Raw genomic sequence first — 17,887 nt, forward strand, 5'->3', positions numbered from 1 at the left:
GTCAAACAGCCGCTAGTTAAACTACACCATTATATGCTTACATATATTACCTCTGATATTAACTAACTATTCTTCCATCATAAGATCATTTCTTTTCAACATCCCAGGTGAACCTTTCCTTTTTTCTTTTTTATTTTTTTTCTGTTTTCCCAACTCTGATCATCCTTTTTTATCCCCTTTTCTTGTCGCGGAGTGCCTCTGTTCCGTCTGGCTCTTTTGACCGAGACCCTCTTTTCCTTGGATTTGGGGTCATGGCTCCTGGCACTGGTCGCGATTTTAATTGTTCCTGGGAGCATTGTGGAAAGGTATTGATTTGGGTCTCTCTCTCCACTGTACCACCGTTGTCGCTGCAGTTCCTTTGTTGACCTTGGCTAGTCGTTCAATCGCAAGTCGGATCTCTGCAGACATTACCGAATACATACCAATGAGCGACCTTACCACTGTACTGTCCAAGACTGCAACAAGAGCTTCATCCAACGGAGCGCATTGACAGTCCATTCCCGCACGCATACCGGAGAAAAGCCTCATGTCTGTGATCACGAAGGATGTCACAAAGCCTTTTCCGATGTATGCCTGGCCTTTGTACAGCGTGCTATTCGCGAATATATATACTGATGTGTGCCTTTAGTCCTCGAGTCTGGCCCGCCACCGCAGGATCCATACGGGGAAAAGGCCCTACATATGCCAGGAACCCACCTGCGAACGAAGGTCTAAAACTGTTCCAGGGCCACGGATGAAACTGTTGCTGATATTTGCCATAGCTTCTGCCGCAAGACCACTTTGACGAAACACCAGCACCGCTCCCATCCCCCGGGCGTAGTAGTCGCTCGAACGCCGTCGGAAGATGCCGTGTCCGAACAATCCTATCCCGCTCCGATCACCCTCCTGACCCAGCAAGCTTATTACCCGAACGCCTCGACACCGACTCATGAATTTTATTCCCACCCGAATCTCCCAATGACTCCAGTTGCGGTGCCGGAACAACCGCCGATGGGAACCCAGCCCGTTCCAGTCACCTCGCCGGTTGAGGTGCAGCATGCGCAGCAACAGTATCTCCAATTAGTGCAACAACAACAACAACAACAACAACAACGGTACAATCACCCGAGGACTGGGTATCTCCCCCCAGAATTTCAACCTGCATACGTGGGCCTCCCCACTGGCGATGGTCACCCAATTATGGTTTCTTACACGCCTAGTTTCCAGTATAAGCAACCCACTCGGATTTTAAACCAGCCCGAGGGAACTGACTGGACCTTCCTCGGAGTGGGAAGCTGAGCGCGCGGCCTGAAGGCCAATGTATACCATCGGTTTTCGCGAAGTTGCCAAGGCTAGAAAGTAGCGCGCGAAAAAGGAAACAAACCACATTTTTCTAGTGATGTGCATCATGACTGTCTGTCCCTTACGAGCCTGGGAACAGCCCAGGCATGTTCGTTTTATTGCAACTTCTCCCAGCGCGTTTTATTCCCAGATCATCCCTGTCTTTTTCCGGCCTCTTTGATCACCCTTTTTTTGGTTTTTTTTTTTTTTTTTTTTTTTAAGGCAGTGGCGAGGCGTTTTGTTGTGCTACTCTTGATACCTTATGTTTTCTTGCACTTTTATGACGAAGTAATCCTCATGTCATCATTTTTCTGATATTCTTTTATTTTGATTTTTTATTTCCCCCCGTTTCATCTCCTCTCCCTTCCCCTCTGCACCCGCCGATACCGGGTGGTGCGACGATGTGCAGCCCACGACCCGCTACGGATACGGGTCCGTCTTGAAACTAATTATCTAATGTCGACGAGCTTAATGGGATTGGGTTGTGACTTGTACGATGATAATGAACGGGGGACCGTCGAGGGACGATCTGGGATTCAGCGTGGATGGTAGGGAGTTATTTGGAGATATTCTTACTTGAGAAATGGATTCAATCCACTATCCTTTCCCTTGAATTACTTAGGTAGGTACGGAGTACAAAGTAAAGTATCCAATAGATCATCCAGCCCATCATTGTATCTGTATAATCCTGCTAGTCGTCACTAACGGAGTACTCCGTCTCTGCTACTCCAATTAGATCCGGTGAAGTTGGTCTTACTGTACATTACCTACCTTGGGTATGCACGATTAACTCTTGCTATATTGTGGCTTGCGATCAACTGGTAACTTTGTATGTATCTACAAGTACTCGGACCGAGGTAGGTAGAAACTCCCTAACAAATGAGATTCCCGTCAGTGACTCCGTACAGGACTTGATCCTGAGTGCATACCGGAACAGATTCGGAGCAATACCAGCGGGGTCTCTCTATTTTATGCTTTGGTCCTTAATTTGACAGGATGCAGTACTCCACTAGTAGCCTAGTAGTGGTTACTGTCAAGTACCCAACCGGGGCTAATTCTCGTATCCAGAGTCTAGATTACATCTCTAGATTCACTGTCACTTTAGTCGCGGGTTCGGTAAACTCTGGGCTCCAGTATACGGACGTACTCGCCATCTGTTACGGAATCTGGTAAAGGGGTTGAGAGAGCATCTCGATGGATTCCCTCGGATTCAAAGTAACAACAGTAAAAAAGGCGCGGTCTGGATCACATGATCCCAGGCACCTGATTTGCGGCCTGAGGCCTTGTGTTTACGTCATCATCACAGCTTCGTCCAATCAGACCCACGCGTTTTCATTTGGAGCCCGACACGACAATGGCAGATGCTCTCTCTCAACACCAACAAAGTGTTCAGAGCCGGTCTGGAAGAGAAAAGCGTCATGGCTACGGGCGGTCCTCGAGACGCCCTGGAAGACCAGATCTTTGTGCTTGTCACTGGGGCCAACAGGTACTGATTCCCTCACCTCATTTGTTCAATCCCCCCCCCCCTGATCTCCTAATTTTGTTTTTGTTTTTTCGCTCCCTAACCTTGTCCTACAGTGGACTAGGTTATTCAATATGTTGTCGGCTGGTGGATGAATTCCTGACCTCTTGTCAGAATGACCGTCAGTCATTGACAATCATCTTCACAACCCGGAGCTCCAAGAAGGGCCTCGACACCCTGAAAGGCCTCCAAGCCCACCTCCGCAAAGCCACCAGCGATCCCACAGCCTCCCCGGCGCAAGTCAACTTCGTCCCAGAGAACGTCGACCTCTCCGATCTCCTCTCCGTCCGCGCCCTGTCCCGCCGCCTGCAGGCCTTCCCCAAGCTCGACGCCATCGTGCTCAATGCCGGCATAGGCGGGTGGACGGGCATCGACTGGCCCGCGGCCATCTGGGGCGTCGCCACCGACCTGATCCACCAGGTATCCTGGCCCTCCTACAAGATCGCGCCGCTTGGAATGATCACCGAGCCGCAAACCCGCCTCTCAGACCAGGAACCGCGCTTGGGGGCGGTCTTCTGCGCCAACGTCTTTGGCCACTACATGCTGGCGCACAACGTGATGCCTCTCCTGCACCGCTCCGCCGGGTCCCCGCGCGGGCCCGGCAGGGTAATCTGGGTCTCCAGTCTCGAAGCAACAATCAAATTCTTCGACATCAACGACCTCCAGGGCCTCCACACTCCCGCCCCCTACGAATCCTCCAAGGCTCTAACCGATATCCTCTCGCTCACCTCGAACCTCCCCAGCGCCGCACCCTGGGTGAAATCCTTCTATTATGCCACCACACCTCCTTCCGCCTCCGCCTCCGCCAACAACCCCGAACCCGCGAACCTCCTCCCACCACCACCACCAAACATATACCTCTCCCACCCCGGGATCTGCGGCACGGGCATCCTCCCGCTCTCCCTGCCCCTCTTCTACGCCATGCTCGCAGCCTTCTACCTCGCCCGCTTCCTCGGCTCCCCCTGGCACACCGTCGCAACCGACCGGGGCGCCCGCGCGCCCGTCTGGCTCGCCCTCTCCACGCAATCCGCCCTCGACGCCGCCGAAGCACCCTACAAGCAGCACGGCGGCGGGCGCGTAAAATGGGGATCGGCGTGCAGTCGCACGGGGGCCAACTCGGCCGTTTCCACCGAGATAGACGGGTGGGGACACGGAGGCGTCGTCGGCCCCGCTGTGCTCGCGGCGGACCGGAACCGGCGCCGGAAGCGTGGCGCCGAGGATCTCACGGGGCCGGAGAAAGAGCGGTTCGAGGTGCTGGGGAGGGAGTGTTGGAAGCAGATGGAGGAGTTGCGGATCAAGTGGGATGCGCTTTTGGATGAGGAGGAGGAGGAGAGGAGGAGAGGAGAGGAGGAGGAGGAGGAGGAGGAGTAGTAGTAGTAGGTACGCCTATCCTGTCAATTTTAATTTTTTTTTTTTTTTTGACAATTCGAATTCGAATTGGAATTCAAATTTGAATTTGGGAAAAGGAGGATGTATATATTCTGCTTGGCGGATTGTGTTATCGATTTCAATACACGATAGATGATGTAGTTAATCATTGATATCATCATAATGATATACATTCAAAAGAAACTTACACAGAAATTCAGTAGTCATAAAGTAAGTAGTAGTAGTAGTGCATGGATTCATTTTGGGGTTTTCAATTCCTGCCTTCCCATATTTACATTCCTCGTCCACGTACATCATTAAAATAGGGTAGAGAATTAGTCTCTGTGCTCATCATTCTCGAGCCAGGAGAGAGAAAAACAACACCACGTTCGCAAGTTCGCAAGTTCGCAAGACAGAGGAAGCAATACCGATGGGTCTGCATACGACTTTATGAAATGGGGTGGAAAGTAAGATATAAGAAAGAAAATCAAAAAAAAAAAGAAAAAAAGAAAAATTGGGCCAAAGGATTGATCAATGCAAGGTCCAAAGAAGATGTCAAAAAATCGATTACCAAGGCTGTAAGAAATTAAAAAAAAAAAAAAAAAAATCTGATTCAGACATGCATTAACCATCAAGGTGTTGGGCATGGAATGAAACAAATGAGCACCAGACGAACACAAGGGGTGAGTGGGGAAAGAAGGATCAAAGTTTTTTTGCTTCAACAGCAGGAAAGACACAAAACGACTCCGGTTCTATGCATCTGAGAGGGTCGGGGGGAGGGCGAGATATTCGAGAAAGGGCGAGGCGAAGAAAGGGCGATTACATGATAATTGCAGGAACTGAACATGTATTAGTACCTTGAACCAAATTCGGTAGAACATAATCCAACTCACCATCAACATTCTGCTTGATGCTCTTGTGGGGCAGAATGGAGCCACCGTTAACGTAGACCTCATCCGCGATGGTCACGTCGTCTCCAAGAACAGTAACATTCTCCAAACGAGCCCATCGGCCCACGGAGCTGTTCCAGCCAACAATAGTAGACTTGATCCAAGCATGATCCTTGACCTTGCTGTTCTCCATCAGGACACACCGTTGCAAACGGACTCCATCCCCAATTACAACGTTAGGACCGATGACGACGTTGGGGCCGATGCGGCAGTTCTTCCCGATCTTTGCCGAAGGATCCACCATAACGTTTCCGCCGTAAACGTAAGGCTCAGTGCTTGGAGCGAGGAGCTTCGAGTTGCGCTTAGTAAGGGAGGTAAGGTACAAACAGGTGCCGCTGAGGAAATCCTTTGGCTGACCAACATCCATCCAGAACCCTTCCAGGTCGAAGGAGTGGAGTTGGCCGTCGCTGCAGATGGCAGGGAATGTCTCTTGCTCAATAGAGGTTGGGCGCAGTTCAATGCGGTTAAGCACGCTGGGGTTCAGAATGTAGATACCGGCATTGATGCGGTTGCCGACGAATTCGACGGGCTTCTCAACGAATCGGTCGATGCGCGAGGGATGATTGGGCTTATGAACGACGACACCGTACTTGGAGGGCTCGTCGACCTTGGTAACAACAATGGTTCCCTCGTTACCATGGCTCCTGTGGAATTCCGCGAGTTTCTGGAACGGGTAATCGCAGATGATATCCGAGTTCAGGACGAAAAAGGGAGTGTCGTCCTTGGCTAAAATCTTCTCTGCGAGCTTCAGGGGACCAGCAGTACCGAGGGGTTCGGATTCGACGGAGAACTCGATGCGGACATTGTATTGCTCCTCGTACTAAATCAATGGAGAAGTAAGTCATCTAGCTTAGGCAGCAAGTATGGATATAAATATAGGGTATATATACCTTCTTCAGAGCGGAGACCATAACATCTGGGCGGTAGTTGACAGCAAGAACAATATCGGTGACACCCGCAGCAGCCAGACTCTCGACTTGGTGCAGGATCATGGGACGGTTACCAAACTCCACCAGGGGCTTGGGAAGGGTCAAGGTCTAATCACCAAGTTGAGCATATTAGTTTTTGATGTTCCAGTGACGGTGGCATGTCGAGGATCAGAGATCAGCGGCGGTGGAGGGGGGGGGGGGGGGGTTGCTCACCAACGGGCGCAGACGAGTGCCAAAACCTCCGACGAGAATAAGAGCTGTAGACCAGGATAGGAGTTAGAGGAGCCATTGCGGTAGAATAGGGCATATCCAGAACAAGACAAGTACCCTTCATGATTGCGTTGGAATGGTATTAACTTGGATTAAATTAGGATCAGGAGGAGGACTAGAGCTTTTGCTCGAAATGAGTGAAGTAGAGCTAAACAGCGGCGGGGGGTGGATATCAGAAGGAAGGAAGGAAGAAAGAAAGACAAAAGACAGAAAGAGAAAAGGGGGACAGTTCAATGAAGTCAGAGGATGGATAGGAAGAACGGACAGATATGATCGATCGGAGGAAAAAGAGAATGAAGATGAACGACAACGACAACCTTTTGGTGGGTATAAAAAGCCAAGCAGACCAGGAGAACACGTTGAAGAGACTGGAAAGCGTCGTAGACATGTAAGGTACCATCAGGAACCGGCTGCAAACGGTCACATCCAGCGCCACAGGGCGGAATTCTGCATGGTGATTCGCTTGATTTATTACCGGTACGGGTATGATACAGTGTATGGTTCCAGATCCAGATTAGGGAGTCTTCGTGGGGCTCTGAAGCCCCTGGATTTAATTCCGACTTCAATTCATGATTATGATTGACGGGCAAATATTTTGGCTATTGAATTTAGAAATAGTTCACTATCACAAGGAATACAATGGATGAATATTTAAAGGGAAAAAAAAATGGAAAGGAAAGGAAGGGAAGACTTTCTAAGTTTCTATTGAATGTCAATTGGGTTACATCTCGTGACTCCATCAACAGCCAACACAAGATACTCAAAAGTTCTGGTCATGCAACTTGGAGGAACAAAGGATGAGAATTATAGATTAGTACTAGTTATGTATAACTATATTTATTATTAAAGGGGGAAAAGGGCCAGGCAAGGTTGACTGGGAATCGAGAACAAGCTTTAGGGGACAAATCTACGGAGTAGAGCGCAGGCTGATATTTCCTTGCGCTGTGATCTATTCTTTGTTACCATCTTGAGAGATTACAGAGTAGATCATAGGTAGATCACAGTTACTTCATGATCCAAAAGAAAAGAAGAAAAAAACCAAGCCATTAATATGCACATTGCAATGTGATCCCATTTCTATTTTCTAATTATATCGCGCATCCTCCTGGGTATCAGGAGGCAAGGTCACCACCGGTTTCTCTTTACCGCCTACTGGATCCGGGACGAAATCCACAAATCGCCTGATCCACTCGTGTACCCTACGCACCTTCTCCAGCGGCAGATCTTCGCTCTGGGCGGCGTGGTTTGGCGAAAGAATGTCCCGTAGTTTGTAGATACCTCCTGTGTCCGTTGCATCCACCGGTTGTCGATGGAGCAGTTCAATTTTGGTAAGGCCCCGACGGAGACTTTGGCCGTACACCCGTTCGCGGAAAGAGCCGAGTGCTATCGTTCGGAATAAAACAATATCTCGTGGTCGGAGTAGCGTCAGTGACTTTCGCAGCTCTGCTCCTCCCTCGTCGCCAGTGCGAGCGGCTCTCTTGTGACCCCCAGGAGGAACCCAGAACGTAACCCCAAACCCACTTCTTGTCTCATCACCCACTACCACTTCAACAAGGCCAACCTCTCTCTTCCATTGCCTCGTTACAATGCGACGTGCTGGTCGGATCGCGATGATTGCAACGATGAGATTGACGGACATGGTCTGCGGTACAATAGAATGCAAATATGCGGCCTTGGGTATATCTTGAAGATCTGTAAGCCCTCCTGGTATAGGTAACTGTGGCCTCGTAACCTCTCCCTCGTTGTTGCTTGCCATGGACGACACCGTGCTTTCAGACCAGAGACCGCTTTCTTGAACCCCATCTCCTCCTGACAGGGCTCCTGGTGCTGAGACCTCGGATGTTTCGTGAACGGTAAAGGAGTGGTTATAGAATTGGGAGAGTTCTAAATCTTCTAGCGCGGTTTTTGGCATGCCAGTGGGTGTTGTAAGATCATCGGTCAGAAAGAACTCTGCTCCTCTTTCTAATTTAGACCTGTCTTTCAACCGAGGTGTCTCGGAGACAACAGGACCCTGCAAAAGCCTCCATTTCACGGGGTTGATTTCTGAGATAGACGGATAGCTCCTATTTTCTGAGAGGTCGTCTTGAAATGGAGGTATGGGCCCATCGAGTAACTCGCTTTCATCCCATTGAAGGCTTGAGAGCGTGGGAGCCCCCATAAGAAAAATAGTTCGAGCTGACATTGTCGCAGCATGTCAAAGGAGCAGCACATATAGTTTGCCGAGGGATACGTTTCCTAGCACTGTTAGCTTCTACGGCACGAATCAATCAGAACTGTTTAGCCGCAATGGCCGCGAGAAGCTATATACCACATATATATAATGTGCCTGAACAGCGGAGAGACTAAGGTTTCAAAATGTCATAAAAGAATCCCCCCAGTATAAAAGCGGTCTTACGATGATGACAGCAGCAACGACTGGAAAGAACGTCGATGATGTCGAGTTATCTGCATCCGGGGTTGAACCATAGATTGATTCCTGCACCGTAAGCTTTCATGTCGTACTGTACCTTGGGCTAGGACGGTGTGATGATGACGCTATCCATATTGCATCACCACTATCCTAGAATTACAAGACAATAGGCTGAGCGTCCAAAGGAATTTCTCTTTCGCAAGGCGCTCTATTCTCCCGAAAATTTCCTCAAAATATCTAGAGCGCGGAAATCTTGCCGCCTGAGGCACTGAACGCACGTGAGCATCCCCGATATACGGGACGGCATTTGCACTTTAGTGGCAATGCTCGGCAGTGAATTTCGCCGCCGCCGCCGTTTCGTCCGACGAGCAGTCATCAGCCATACTGCTCATCTTTCATCTCACCATCGCCTACATGCAGTCGGGGATGGCACTTACACCCTTTGATTGATACTAACATTCTTTGTCTCTCCCTTTATCCTCCTATCTGTGCTTCCAGAGGGGTGACTACCGTCATTATTGCGGCCAAGAGCCGCTCTCTTCGGACAACCATGGCCTTTCAATTTCCGATCTTCAAGCCGGTAAGAGCCCTCTGACTGTATTCATGTGCACCTAGAGCTTACAGATTTCTTTCCTGGTAGAATATAACGGCCGTGACTTCCGATCTCTGGCCGTCAATGTCGAAATTGCTGAATGCGCCGTGGAAGAGTATCGAACAGACCTCCGCCTCCGCGAGAGTTGCCGCACGGGATTCACAACGCATAGACAGCAAAGTAAGTTCAGCTGCCTATATTATCGGATAGTTGTATTCGTGATAAAAAATGCAGTGTTGATCAATTGTAGGGTACGAATCGAATCCCTTTGCCCGAGTTCCTCGCCGCAGCCCCCTCCGAAGCCTTTGTCCCCGGCACAGTCGATATGCACATGCCACATGGTGTGTCCCGGTCTTTGATTAATGGTGAGAACCCACGCTTACTTGGAGTGACTGTTAGAAATGGTCTGAGTAATTTGGTTATATTAAGGCTCCGCACCCTGGATGTCACCGTCCCTTGCTACTCGTCATACCTCTCTATCTCGTCGCACATATTCTACGCTGGCCATACCTCTAAAACATCTCCGACCTGCCCCCAGTTCAAACCCACTACTCGGAAGACAACAACAGCGGCTCTTGTTTGGAGGTCCTTCCCACAGCTTGCTTGCGCAAAAGGAAAAGACCGCGAATACCAACCCCAACAGTGTCAATGCCCAGAATGCGTTTTACCAGGCCCTTCTCCGAGCCAACATGCCAGCTATAGTGATAGAGCGGTATAGGAGTGGTCATTTCTCTAGCAATGCTGCCTCGGACGCCATTTACCAGAAAGCTCTGGAGCGTGTTGGTGGGGATTCTGGAGCATCGCCCCTGGTGAACCGGGATGTTACTCCCGAGCAAGTTCAAGCTGTTGGACAAGCAATCGCTGCTCAGAGCCATGGTGGCCAGATCGGAGTCTCCGGAAAGCAAACGGGAACAGGAGCCAAGGAGGCTCCTTTGTATGTTATTGTGGAAGAGTCCTTTGGGAGCGCTGTTTTCCGTTGGGTCAAGTTTCTTTTCTACTTCGCATTTTTCACCTACATGTCTCTGGTTTTGGTCACTATCCTCGTGGAAACAACTGGCGTTCTGAAGAATATCAAAGGGCCGGCAAACAACGAAGCCCAGCCTCAACAACAGACCGCGCGGTTTAGCGATGTTCATGGTTGTGATGAAGCAAAGGATGAGCTCCAGGAACTCGTTGAGTTCCTGCTGAACCCCGAACGTTTCTCTTCGCTTGGTGGCAAATTGCCCAAGGGTGTCCTCCTTGTCGGACCTCCTGGTACCGGTAAGACATTGCTCGCCCGTGCTGTTGCCGGAGAAGCTGGTGTTCCCTTCTTCTACATGTCCGGCTCCGAATTTGACGAGGTTTACGTCGGTGTTGGTGCCAAGCGCGTCCGCGACCTGTTTGCCCAAGCTCGGAATAAGTCCCCTGCCATTATTTTCATCGATGAACTGGATGCCATTGGTGCCAAGCGAAACGAAAGGGACGCCGCCTACGTCAAACAGACCCTGAATCAACTTCTGACCGAGCTTGACGGATTTTCGCAAACTAGCGGAGTTATTATCCTTGCTGCCACCAACTATCCTCAGTTACTGGACAAGGCCTTGACTCGTCCTGGTCGATTTGACCGCAAGGTTGTGGTTGATCTTCCGGACGTCCGGGGCCGAATGGATATCTTGAAACACCATATGAAAAACGTACAGATCAGCACTGATGTTGATGTTGCGGTGCTTGCCCGTGGTACTCCCGGTTTCTCTGGTGCCGATCTTGAAAATCTGGTGAACCAGGCTGCTATCTACGCCAGCCGGAATAAGCAGACCAAGGTTATGCCGAGAGACTTTGACTGGGCCAAGGACAAGATCATCATGGGCGCAGAGGCTCGCAGCCGTATTATCCAGGACAAGGACAAGCTCCTGACCGCGTACCACGAGGCTGGCCACGCTCTTGTCGCGTATTTTTCTCCGTCATCCATGCCCCTGTACAAGATTACGATTGTTCCTCGAGGAATGGCGCTGGGTGTGACGCATTTCTTGCCGGAGATGGACATGGTTTCCAAGAACTACACTGAGTACCTGTCGGACATTGACGTATCTATGGGCGGGAAAGCGGCCGAGGAGCTAATCTATGGCCCGGACAAGGTTACCAGTGGCATTTCGGCGGTATGTGCTCCCGCCCTTCCTCCATTTTCGTTTAATCTTCGTGTGTTTTTGTTTTGAGTTCCTGATCCAAATTGATAGGATATTCGAAACGCTACTGAGACGGCTTTCACCTTGATCACCCGGTTCGGCTACTCGAAGAAACTGGGCAACGTGGATCTGTCGACGAACTATGACAGTCTTTCCTCGGAGACGAAGCAGGAGATTGAGGGGGAGGTGCGGCGGTTGGTGGAGGAAGCGCGACAACGAGCCACCAACATCCTGACGGAACGGCGCCACGAGCTGGAGCTGCTGACGAAGGCGCTGCTGGAGTATGAAACGCTGACCAAGGAGGAGATGGAGAAGGTGCTTCGGGGCGAGAAGTTGGATAAGTTGGAGTTGGCGACAGACGCCCCGCTCAAGCTGCCCGAGGCACTCCAGGCGGCGAAATTGAATCCGTCGACCCGAGTGGAAGAAGGCCAACAACACCCTCCCGGTGCAGCGTCTACAGAACCATAGGATACTGTCTTCTTCTTCTTCTTCTTCTTTATCTTTTTTTATTCTGATATTATTAAACATATTATTCCCCTTTCCCTCTCTCACTGTATTTTCCCCTACCATTTTTTTGTTTTGCATCCCTTGTTCATTTTGATATGGAAATTTGCCATTGGACGGAGCGGTGAAAGGGGGGGGGGAGGGGATACTTGTATTGTATGATTGTATTACTCTGTAAGTATACACATTTAAAGAAGAAAAGTATGAGTAGTACATATACACCCGTTGGTTAAAAGAACTGGCCGAAAAGTTCCCAGTTCAACGGAAGAATGGCAGGAGCAGACTGAGCCAGTTTCTCCATGAATCAGAGCGCAAGAGGCTAGGGAAAAAAAGTCCCAGGTCTAGAATGCCCGGTTCCAGTAGTAGAAAATTGCACATTGTCAGGTGCACAGACGATCAGGGGATGGATGATCCATTTACCTAGAGGCTATAGGTATGATTATTCTTTTCTATTAATTAATTCAATCAACCGAGTACTCTGTCAACCGGAATGGAAGAATCCTCCATAGTGAGTTATTCGTGAACTAGTTATTAAGAGAGCATGAAAAATTTCAAGTCATGTGGCAGGAGGGAGAAAATAAGGAAGGCTTGCCGAGGAATTTGTCGGGGGTTTTTTTATTCAGGGTGCTGGGTAACCTTCCGGATTGAGACCCGGCGTCGAAGAAATCTCGAATCCAACCTCACATAATCGCCTTGTCTGCATGAGAGGAAAGGAAGCAGAAGAAGAAGAAGAAAAAAAAAAAGGGCCAGAACTACCGTAAATAGATGACGAACAGGTCGTCTGATCAGAAGAAAAAAAAAGATTAAAGATCAGTAGTCGCAGTCTCGGCTTCTTCCCCACGCCCCCACTAAGACCTTCATCCTCTGATTCTGTAGTCTGTAAGTGTACAGTCTGGAGTGAAGGTGGGAGGAATTCCTATTCAAGTCCTCAAGTAAGGTACACAACCAATGAATTCAGGGATTTCAGGGATTTGGATCTGATCCACCTTTTCTCTCTCTCTCTCTCTCTCTCTCTGTGTGTGTGTGGGATAAAGAGTCACCGCTGCCTCTTCTCCCTCAACTTTCTCCTCCTCTCTTCTCTTCTTCCCAACTTCCCTACTTCCCTACTTCCCAACTTCCCCCAAAACTGGAGTAATTAATCAATTCCTTTCTCGTTTTCTTCATTCCATCATTAGAAGACAACCCTAGGGCTCCGTATCTCACCCCCTCAACTCTCTGTCACCTAATTCTCTAGATCTACTTTCTTACGTCACCATCGTGACCCTCTCCTCTCACTCTCCTCCTCTCCTTGCTGTTTGTATCCCGTCAGCATCGCTACCATCTTCTTGCACTTGACCCTACCTAGTGCTGCAATAATCTTCTTGTTTCGTAGATCAATTCCTCTGCTTCCTCCTCCCTCCTGGCCCCTCAATCAACCCACCATCACCTCTACATCCTTCACACCACTATGCGCAGAAACCCCTTTGACCTGTCAGACCTGGATTCTCAAATTGAGGAGTATGAACCACATCCCAGTGTCGAAATTCATGCCTACAACACATACAATGGGGACCGCTCTTTGATCCAAGATGAAGACCGTCGCAATGACAGCCTGAAGGATCGATTCATTGGGGCCATTGACCAGGGAACCACAAGCACCCGATTCATCATCTTCGATTGTACAGGAAACGCAATCGCCAAGTATCAGACGGAATTCCGTCAGATCCACGAGCATTCGGGGTGAGACCCTCTTTCCTCTTTCCCCTTTCCCCTTTCCCCCGCTGGATGGAAATTGTGATTACTGACGAAACAATTCTTCCTTGCTAGATGGCACGAACAAGACCCCCTGGAATTAGTAGACTCCGTTTACACCTGTATCGAAGAAGCGATGAAGACCTTCCTTGCCCTCGGTCACTCCAAGTCGGATATTGAGGCCATTGGTATCACCAGCCAACGCGAAACGACTCTGTGCTGGGACTGGGAAACTGGCGAGCCTTTATGCCACGCAATTGCATGGCCAGACACCCGAACCAAGGGTCTGGTTCGGGAGCTCAAATTAAAGTCAGGGGCCGATGATTTGAAAAACATCTGCGGTCTGCCCCTCTCGACATACCCTTCCTCCGTCTCGTTAGTGTGGCTGCTTCGCAACAACCCGGTCGTGAAGCAAGCGTATGACGACGGCCGACTTGCATTCGGCACGGTTGATTCGTGGCTTATATACAATCTGAATGGTGGGCGGGACGGGAATCTTCTGGTAACTGACGTGACAAACGCCTCCCGAACCATGTTCATGAACCTTGAGACCCTTGATTACGACGACCGCTTGCTGGAATTTTTTGAAATCGACCGCACCAAGATCCGATTGCCCGCGATCATTCCTTCGTCGGATCCCGAAGGCTATGGCTATATTCGGTCGGGTCCGCTGGAGGGAGTTCCGATTACGAGCTGTCTCGGAGACCAGTCGGCCGCATTGGTCGGACACTGCGCCTTCACCCCCGGCAGTGCCAAGAATACGTACGGTACTGGATGCTTCCTTTTGTATAATGTTGGCGAGAAACCCGTTATTTCCAAGCATGGCCTCCTCGGTACCGTCGGATTCCAGTTGGGACGGAACCGAAAACCCGTTTATGCCCTGGAAGGCAGTGTAGCGGTGGCTGGAAGCGGTGTTTCATTCCTAATGAACAACATGGGCTTCTTCCGGGATTCGCGTAAAGTGAGTGAGGTGGCGGCAACGGTCCCGGACAATGGAGGCTGTGTCTTTGTCACTGCCTTTAGCGGTCTATTCGCCCCTTACTGGATTGATGATGCAAAGGGAACCATTTGTAAGCTGCATTTCGCCTTCCTTGGGGTTGTGTATCTCAATTTCTAATCGAACGATAGTCGGAATCACACAGCACACCCAGCGTGGTCACATTGCGCGCGCCACCATGGAAGCTGCCTGCTTCCAAACCAAGGCCATTCTTGATGCCATGGAGATGGACAGTGGCCACAAACTGTCCGAGTTGGCTGTTGACGGAGGAATGAGCAACTCGGACATTTGTATGCAGGTATGTTTTCTGCGACTTGGAGCCTACCATGGCAAGCACCCGAACTAACTTTTCCCAGACGCAAGCTGATATTATTCAAATCCCCGTGGAACGACCGGCCATGCATGAAACAACAGCGCTGGGCGCCGCAATTGCTGCTGGGTTCGCCATTGACGTTTGGAAGGAGTTTAGCGAATTGAAGAACATGAACCGTGCCAACCGAACCATATTCCACCCCCATGTGTCCATCGAACAAAGCACGAAGATGTACAAGCAGTGGTCCAAAGCCGTCGAAATGTCCCGAGGCTGGGTGGACACGAGTGAGATGCAAGAAGAGTAATCCCCTCCTTTTTTTTTCTTTTTTTTTTTTCTTTTCTTTTTCCTCCTTTTTATAACGAGACCGCAAAGGAATCCGGTTAATTTTTCAACTACCGGGGTATATTTGCATCATGTTCCTCTTTGGCGATTCAGCGTTCCTCTCTCTCTCTCTCTCTCTCTCTCTTTTTGGATCTTTTTTATATATATGTTTCTTCACCCCCCCCCCTTTTTCTTTTCTTCTTTTCGGTTAGATTGGGGATTCGTGGATACCCGATTGTTGAGATCGGTCGATGCACCCGTATGGCGACGATTGATTGGACTTGTTCTACTTTTACTTAGATTAGGTAGGCTGGTTTACACTTAGCTGTATACCGGGATGGATATACAGGGATGACATACATGGCGATGATGTATTTTATTTTATTACCAATTAATAGAAATATACCACTAGCTTTATTTCACCTTTACCGTGTAGTAGTTGGAGCAAGTACAAGCGAGTTAGTACTAATCTGTACCAGGTACCTAACTAAGTCGCCCTGGTGTAGTTAACTAACTACTAGGTACTCCGTACCTAGGGAGTATATGTGTTGCTTTAGAAAAATGAATTGAGGTAAGGGGACTGCGGAATACTACTTTAGTACTCCGTAAGTAAGTAGTTATCGAACAAAGAAAAGGCACCAGTGCATGCTGATGCTGGATTATTGTTGATTCAGCATGTAATCATCAATCTACAAGATAACTAAACGAAGAAAAGAAAAAAAAAAAAAAAAGAAAAGAAACCACCAACTAGACAGAAACACGGGTGACAATCTTTTTATACTATCATCATCCTTTTTACTGCCAGACCTAACCTATCCTATATCCTATATCCGATCCTGCCTTCTATTGCATATACACTGATCATGAATCCTCTTTCTCTTTCGCACGGACACTTCTCACATACATACCCCCCCCCCCCCCGGGCCCCCCCATCTTGACCTAATTTACTCGGACTCCTCCTGCTCAGCCTTGAGGCGGGCCTCGGCCTCCTCCTTCTCCTTCTTCTGGAGGAAGAGCAGGGCACTGACCTTCTCAGTGATAGAGTGTTCCTTGGAGGAAACGATGCCGGAGATCTGCTCGCGGCCGACCAAGCTGGCGACGATACTAGCGCCGACAATGAAGGTCAACACGAAGCGGTACATGCCGTACCAGTGGGGGGCGCGGCCCTGGGCGGCGGCACGGGCATCGTTGTAGTAGAGGAAGGTGAAGGCGAGGAACTGGCTGATCAGGGCGTACTCGACTGGGAGCAGCAAAGTAGGCCAGGCGACGGCGGGCGCGATCACACCGGCGGCGTAGCGCTTGTAGCCGAACTTGCCACCGTAGTTGGCCCATTCGAGACCCCAGTGGATGGCACCGAGGAAGGAGAGGATCTGTTGTGGATTTTGTTTAGATTATTCGTTTTTAAAAAAAATCTTTTTTTACTTTATTGATTTATTTTATGATTAGTCTGTTTGATGAAGGAGTACTCACGACAGCACCGTAGCCGACCTGGACGGTCTCGAGCATGTGAAGCATGAGCTCAGCGCTCTGGCCAGAGAAGATGAGCCCGTCGCCAGCAACAGCAGCGTGGCTGATCTCGTAGGAAAGGTACACGGTCTGGAGGGAGGTAGCCAGGTAAGGAATCACACCCGCCATACCCAGGTAGAGAGCCTCCTTGGGGACATCTGCAAGGCTGAAGGTATCCTTGATCACTTGCTATACAGGGAAAAGACAAGAAATCAGTGGAATGGGTCGTAGAAGAAGAAGTTATATCAAGGAAGATACGATACGTACCGCCTCACCGCGCATACCGGCCATGACATCAACATCCTCATCGCCCTGATGATATGCAAGAATTAGCAATTGATTGTATATTCCACACGCCCCAAGGCATAAACATTCCTCTTTCTTACCTTGGAGGTAGAGGCATATCGGACAAGCGCGGTAGTGACAGGCTTGCGGGCAGCCAGGGCCAAGCTCGGCGACACAGTCGGGCGGGCGGGATAACGAGCGGAAGACGTCAACGGAGCCTTGAAAACATTATTCACCAGAGACGAGCGAGCCACAGAGGCATTGGAACTGGAGAAAGCCCTGAGGACAGAGCGGGCAGCGGTATGTCTGTACAGCATTGTGGTCTGGGACAGCTAATTTTTTTTTTTTTTTACGCGGATCCTTCTGTTAGCAAAGTTGCAGATTGGAACTAGCCGGGTAGAGGTATGCGAGCGATTTCGGGGCCAATTGAGGTGGAAAAAGAAGGGCATCCAAATAACAGGAGGATAATAGAGCTGCTTACCTGGAAGCTGATAGAGATTGACTCGTGGGAGTGGAGTGGAGAGTTCTGAAGGCAGGAAAGCAACCAAGTATCCTAGAGGCAACGAATAAATGAGGTCGGCGATCTTATGCTGGCGCGCGGCGGTAATGCCCGGGTCGGGGAGCCCAGGGAAACCAGTTCTGCAGATCAGCGTTCGTGATGCCCCAGGCAGCTATTCGTCATCGGGAAATCCAGGCATCCAGCCCTT

At 49.7% G+C, this 17,887-nt stretch overlaps 7 protein-coding genes across 7 annotated transcripts; 4 read left to right on the plus strand and 3 right to left on the minus strand.

The window, feature by feature from the left end:
* Positions 1-133: 133 nt before the first annotated feature.
* Positions 134-1,278, plus strand: P175DRAFT_0485630 (putative C2H2 finger domain protein; the record flags this gene model as incomplete). Its single annotated transcript, XM_040895601.1, has 4 exons — positions 134-305; positions 376-567; positions 629-708; positions 762-1,278. Exons 1-4 carry the CDS (start codon positions 252-254, stop codon positions 1,276-1,278), a joined length of 843 nt encoding a protein of 280 aa, XP_040749671.1. The 5' UTR covers positions 134-251.
* A 1,409-nt stretch (positions 1,279-2,687) lies between these two features.
* P175DRAFT_0504197 (3-keto-steroid reductase) lies at positions 2,688-4,414 on the plus strand. The gene is made up of 2 exons (XM_040897799.1): positions 2,688-2,806; positions 2,899-4,414. Exons 1-2 carry the CDS (start codon positions 2,739-2,741, stop codon positions 4,211-4,213), a joined length of 1,383 nt encoding a protein of 460 aa, XP_040749672.1. The 5' UTR covers positions 2,688-2,738; the 3' UTR covers positions 4,214-4,414.
* A 615-nt stretch (positions 4,415-5,029) lies between these two features.
* On the minus strand, positions 5,030-6,378 carry P175DRAFT_0535196 (mannose-1-phosphate guanyltransferase; the record flags this gene model as incomplete). The annotated part of the gene is made up of 4 exons (XM_040900204.1): positions 5,030-5,049; positions 5,104-5,980; positions 6,051-6,197; positions 6,307-6,378. 4 exons carry the CDS (start codon positions 6,376-6,378, stop codon positions 5,030-5,032), a joined length of 1,116 nt encoding a protein of 371 aa, XP_040749673.1.
* Positions 6,379-7,443: 1,065 nt separating this feature from the next.
* Positions 7,444-8,541, minus strand: P175DRAFT_0444349 (uncharacterized protein; the record flags this gene model as incomplete). The annotated part of the gene is made up of 1 exon (XM_040894226.1): positions 7,444-8,541. The coding sequence occupies one exon, from the start codon at positions 8,539-8,541 to the stop codon at positions 7,444-7,446; it is 1,098 nt and encodes a 365-aa protein (XP_040749674.1).
* Positions 8,542-9,268: 727 nt separating this feature from the next.
* On the plus strand, positions 9,269-11,991 carry P175DRAFT_0560179 (i-AAA protease YME1; the record flags this gene model as incomplete). Its single annotated transcript, XM_040900964.1, has 5 exons — positions 9,269-9,349; positions 9,410-9,541; positions 9,612-9,726; positions 9,791-11,496; positions 11,575-11,991. The coding sequence occupies exons 1-5, from the start codon at positions 9,320-9,322 to the stop codon at positions 11,989-11,991; spliced, it is 2,400 nt and encodes a 799-aa protein (XP_040749675.1). The 5' UTR covers positions 9,269-9,319.
* A 1,707-nt stretch (positions 11,992-13,698) lies between these two features.
* P175DRAFT_0504202 (glycerol kinase) lies at positions 13,699-15,383 on the plus strand. The gene is made up of 3 exons (XM_040897800.1): positions 13,699-14,828; positions 14,887-15,053; positions 15,112-15,383. Exons 1-3 carry the CDS (start codon positions 13,895-13,897, stop codon positions 15,370-15,372), a joined length of 1,362 nt encoding a protein of 453 aa, XP_040749676.1. The 5' UTR covers positions 13,699-13,894; the 3' UTR covers positions 15,373-15,383.
* A 950-nt stretch (positions 15,384-16,333) lies between these two features.
* Positions 16,334-17,734, minus strand: P175DRAFT_0485647 (DUF3429 domain-containing protein; the record flags this gene model as incomplete). The annotated part of the gene is made up of 4 exons (XM_040895602.1): positions 17,267-17,734; positions 17,163-17,207; positions 16,860-17,084; positions 16,334-16,759 (listed from the first exon to the last, which is right to left on the minus strand). The coding sequence occupies exons 1-4, from the start codon at positions 17,495-17,497 to the stop codon at positions 16,334-16,336; spliced, it is 927 nt and encodes a 308-aa protein (XP_040749677.1). The 5' UTR covers positions 17,498-17,734.
* Between the last annotated feature and the right edge of the window lie 153 nt (positions 17,735-17,887).

The sequence above is a fragment of the Aspergillus ochraceoroseus genome (assembly GCF_002846915.1).
Source record: "Aspergillus ochraceoroseus IBT 24754 chromosome Unknown P175scaffold_8, whole genome shotgun sequence".
Taxonomy (NCBI): Eukaryota; Fungi; Ascomycota; class Eurotiomycetes; order Eurotiales; family Aspergillaceae; genus Aspergillus; species Aspergillus ochraceoroseus.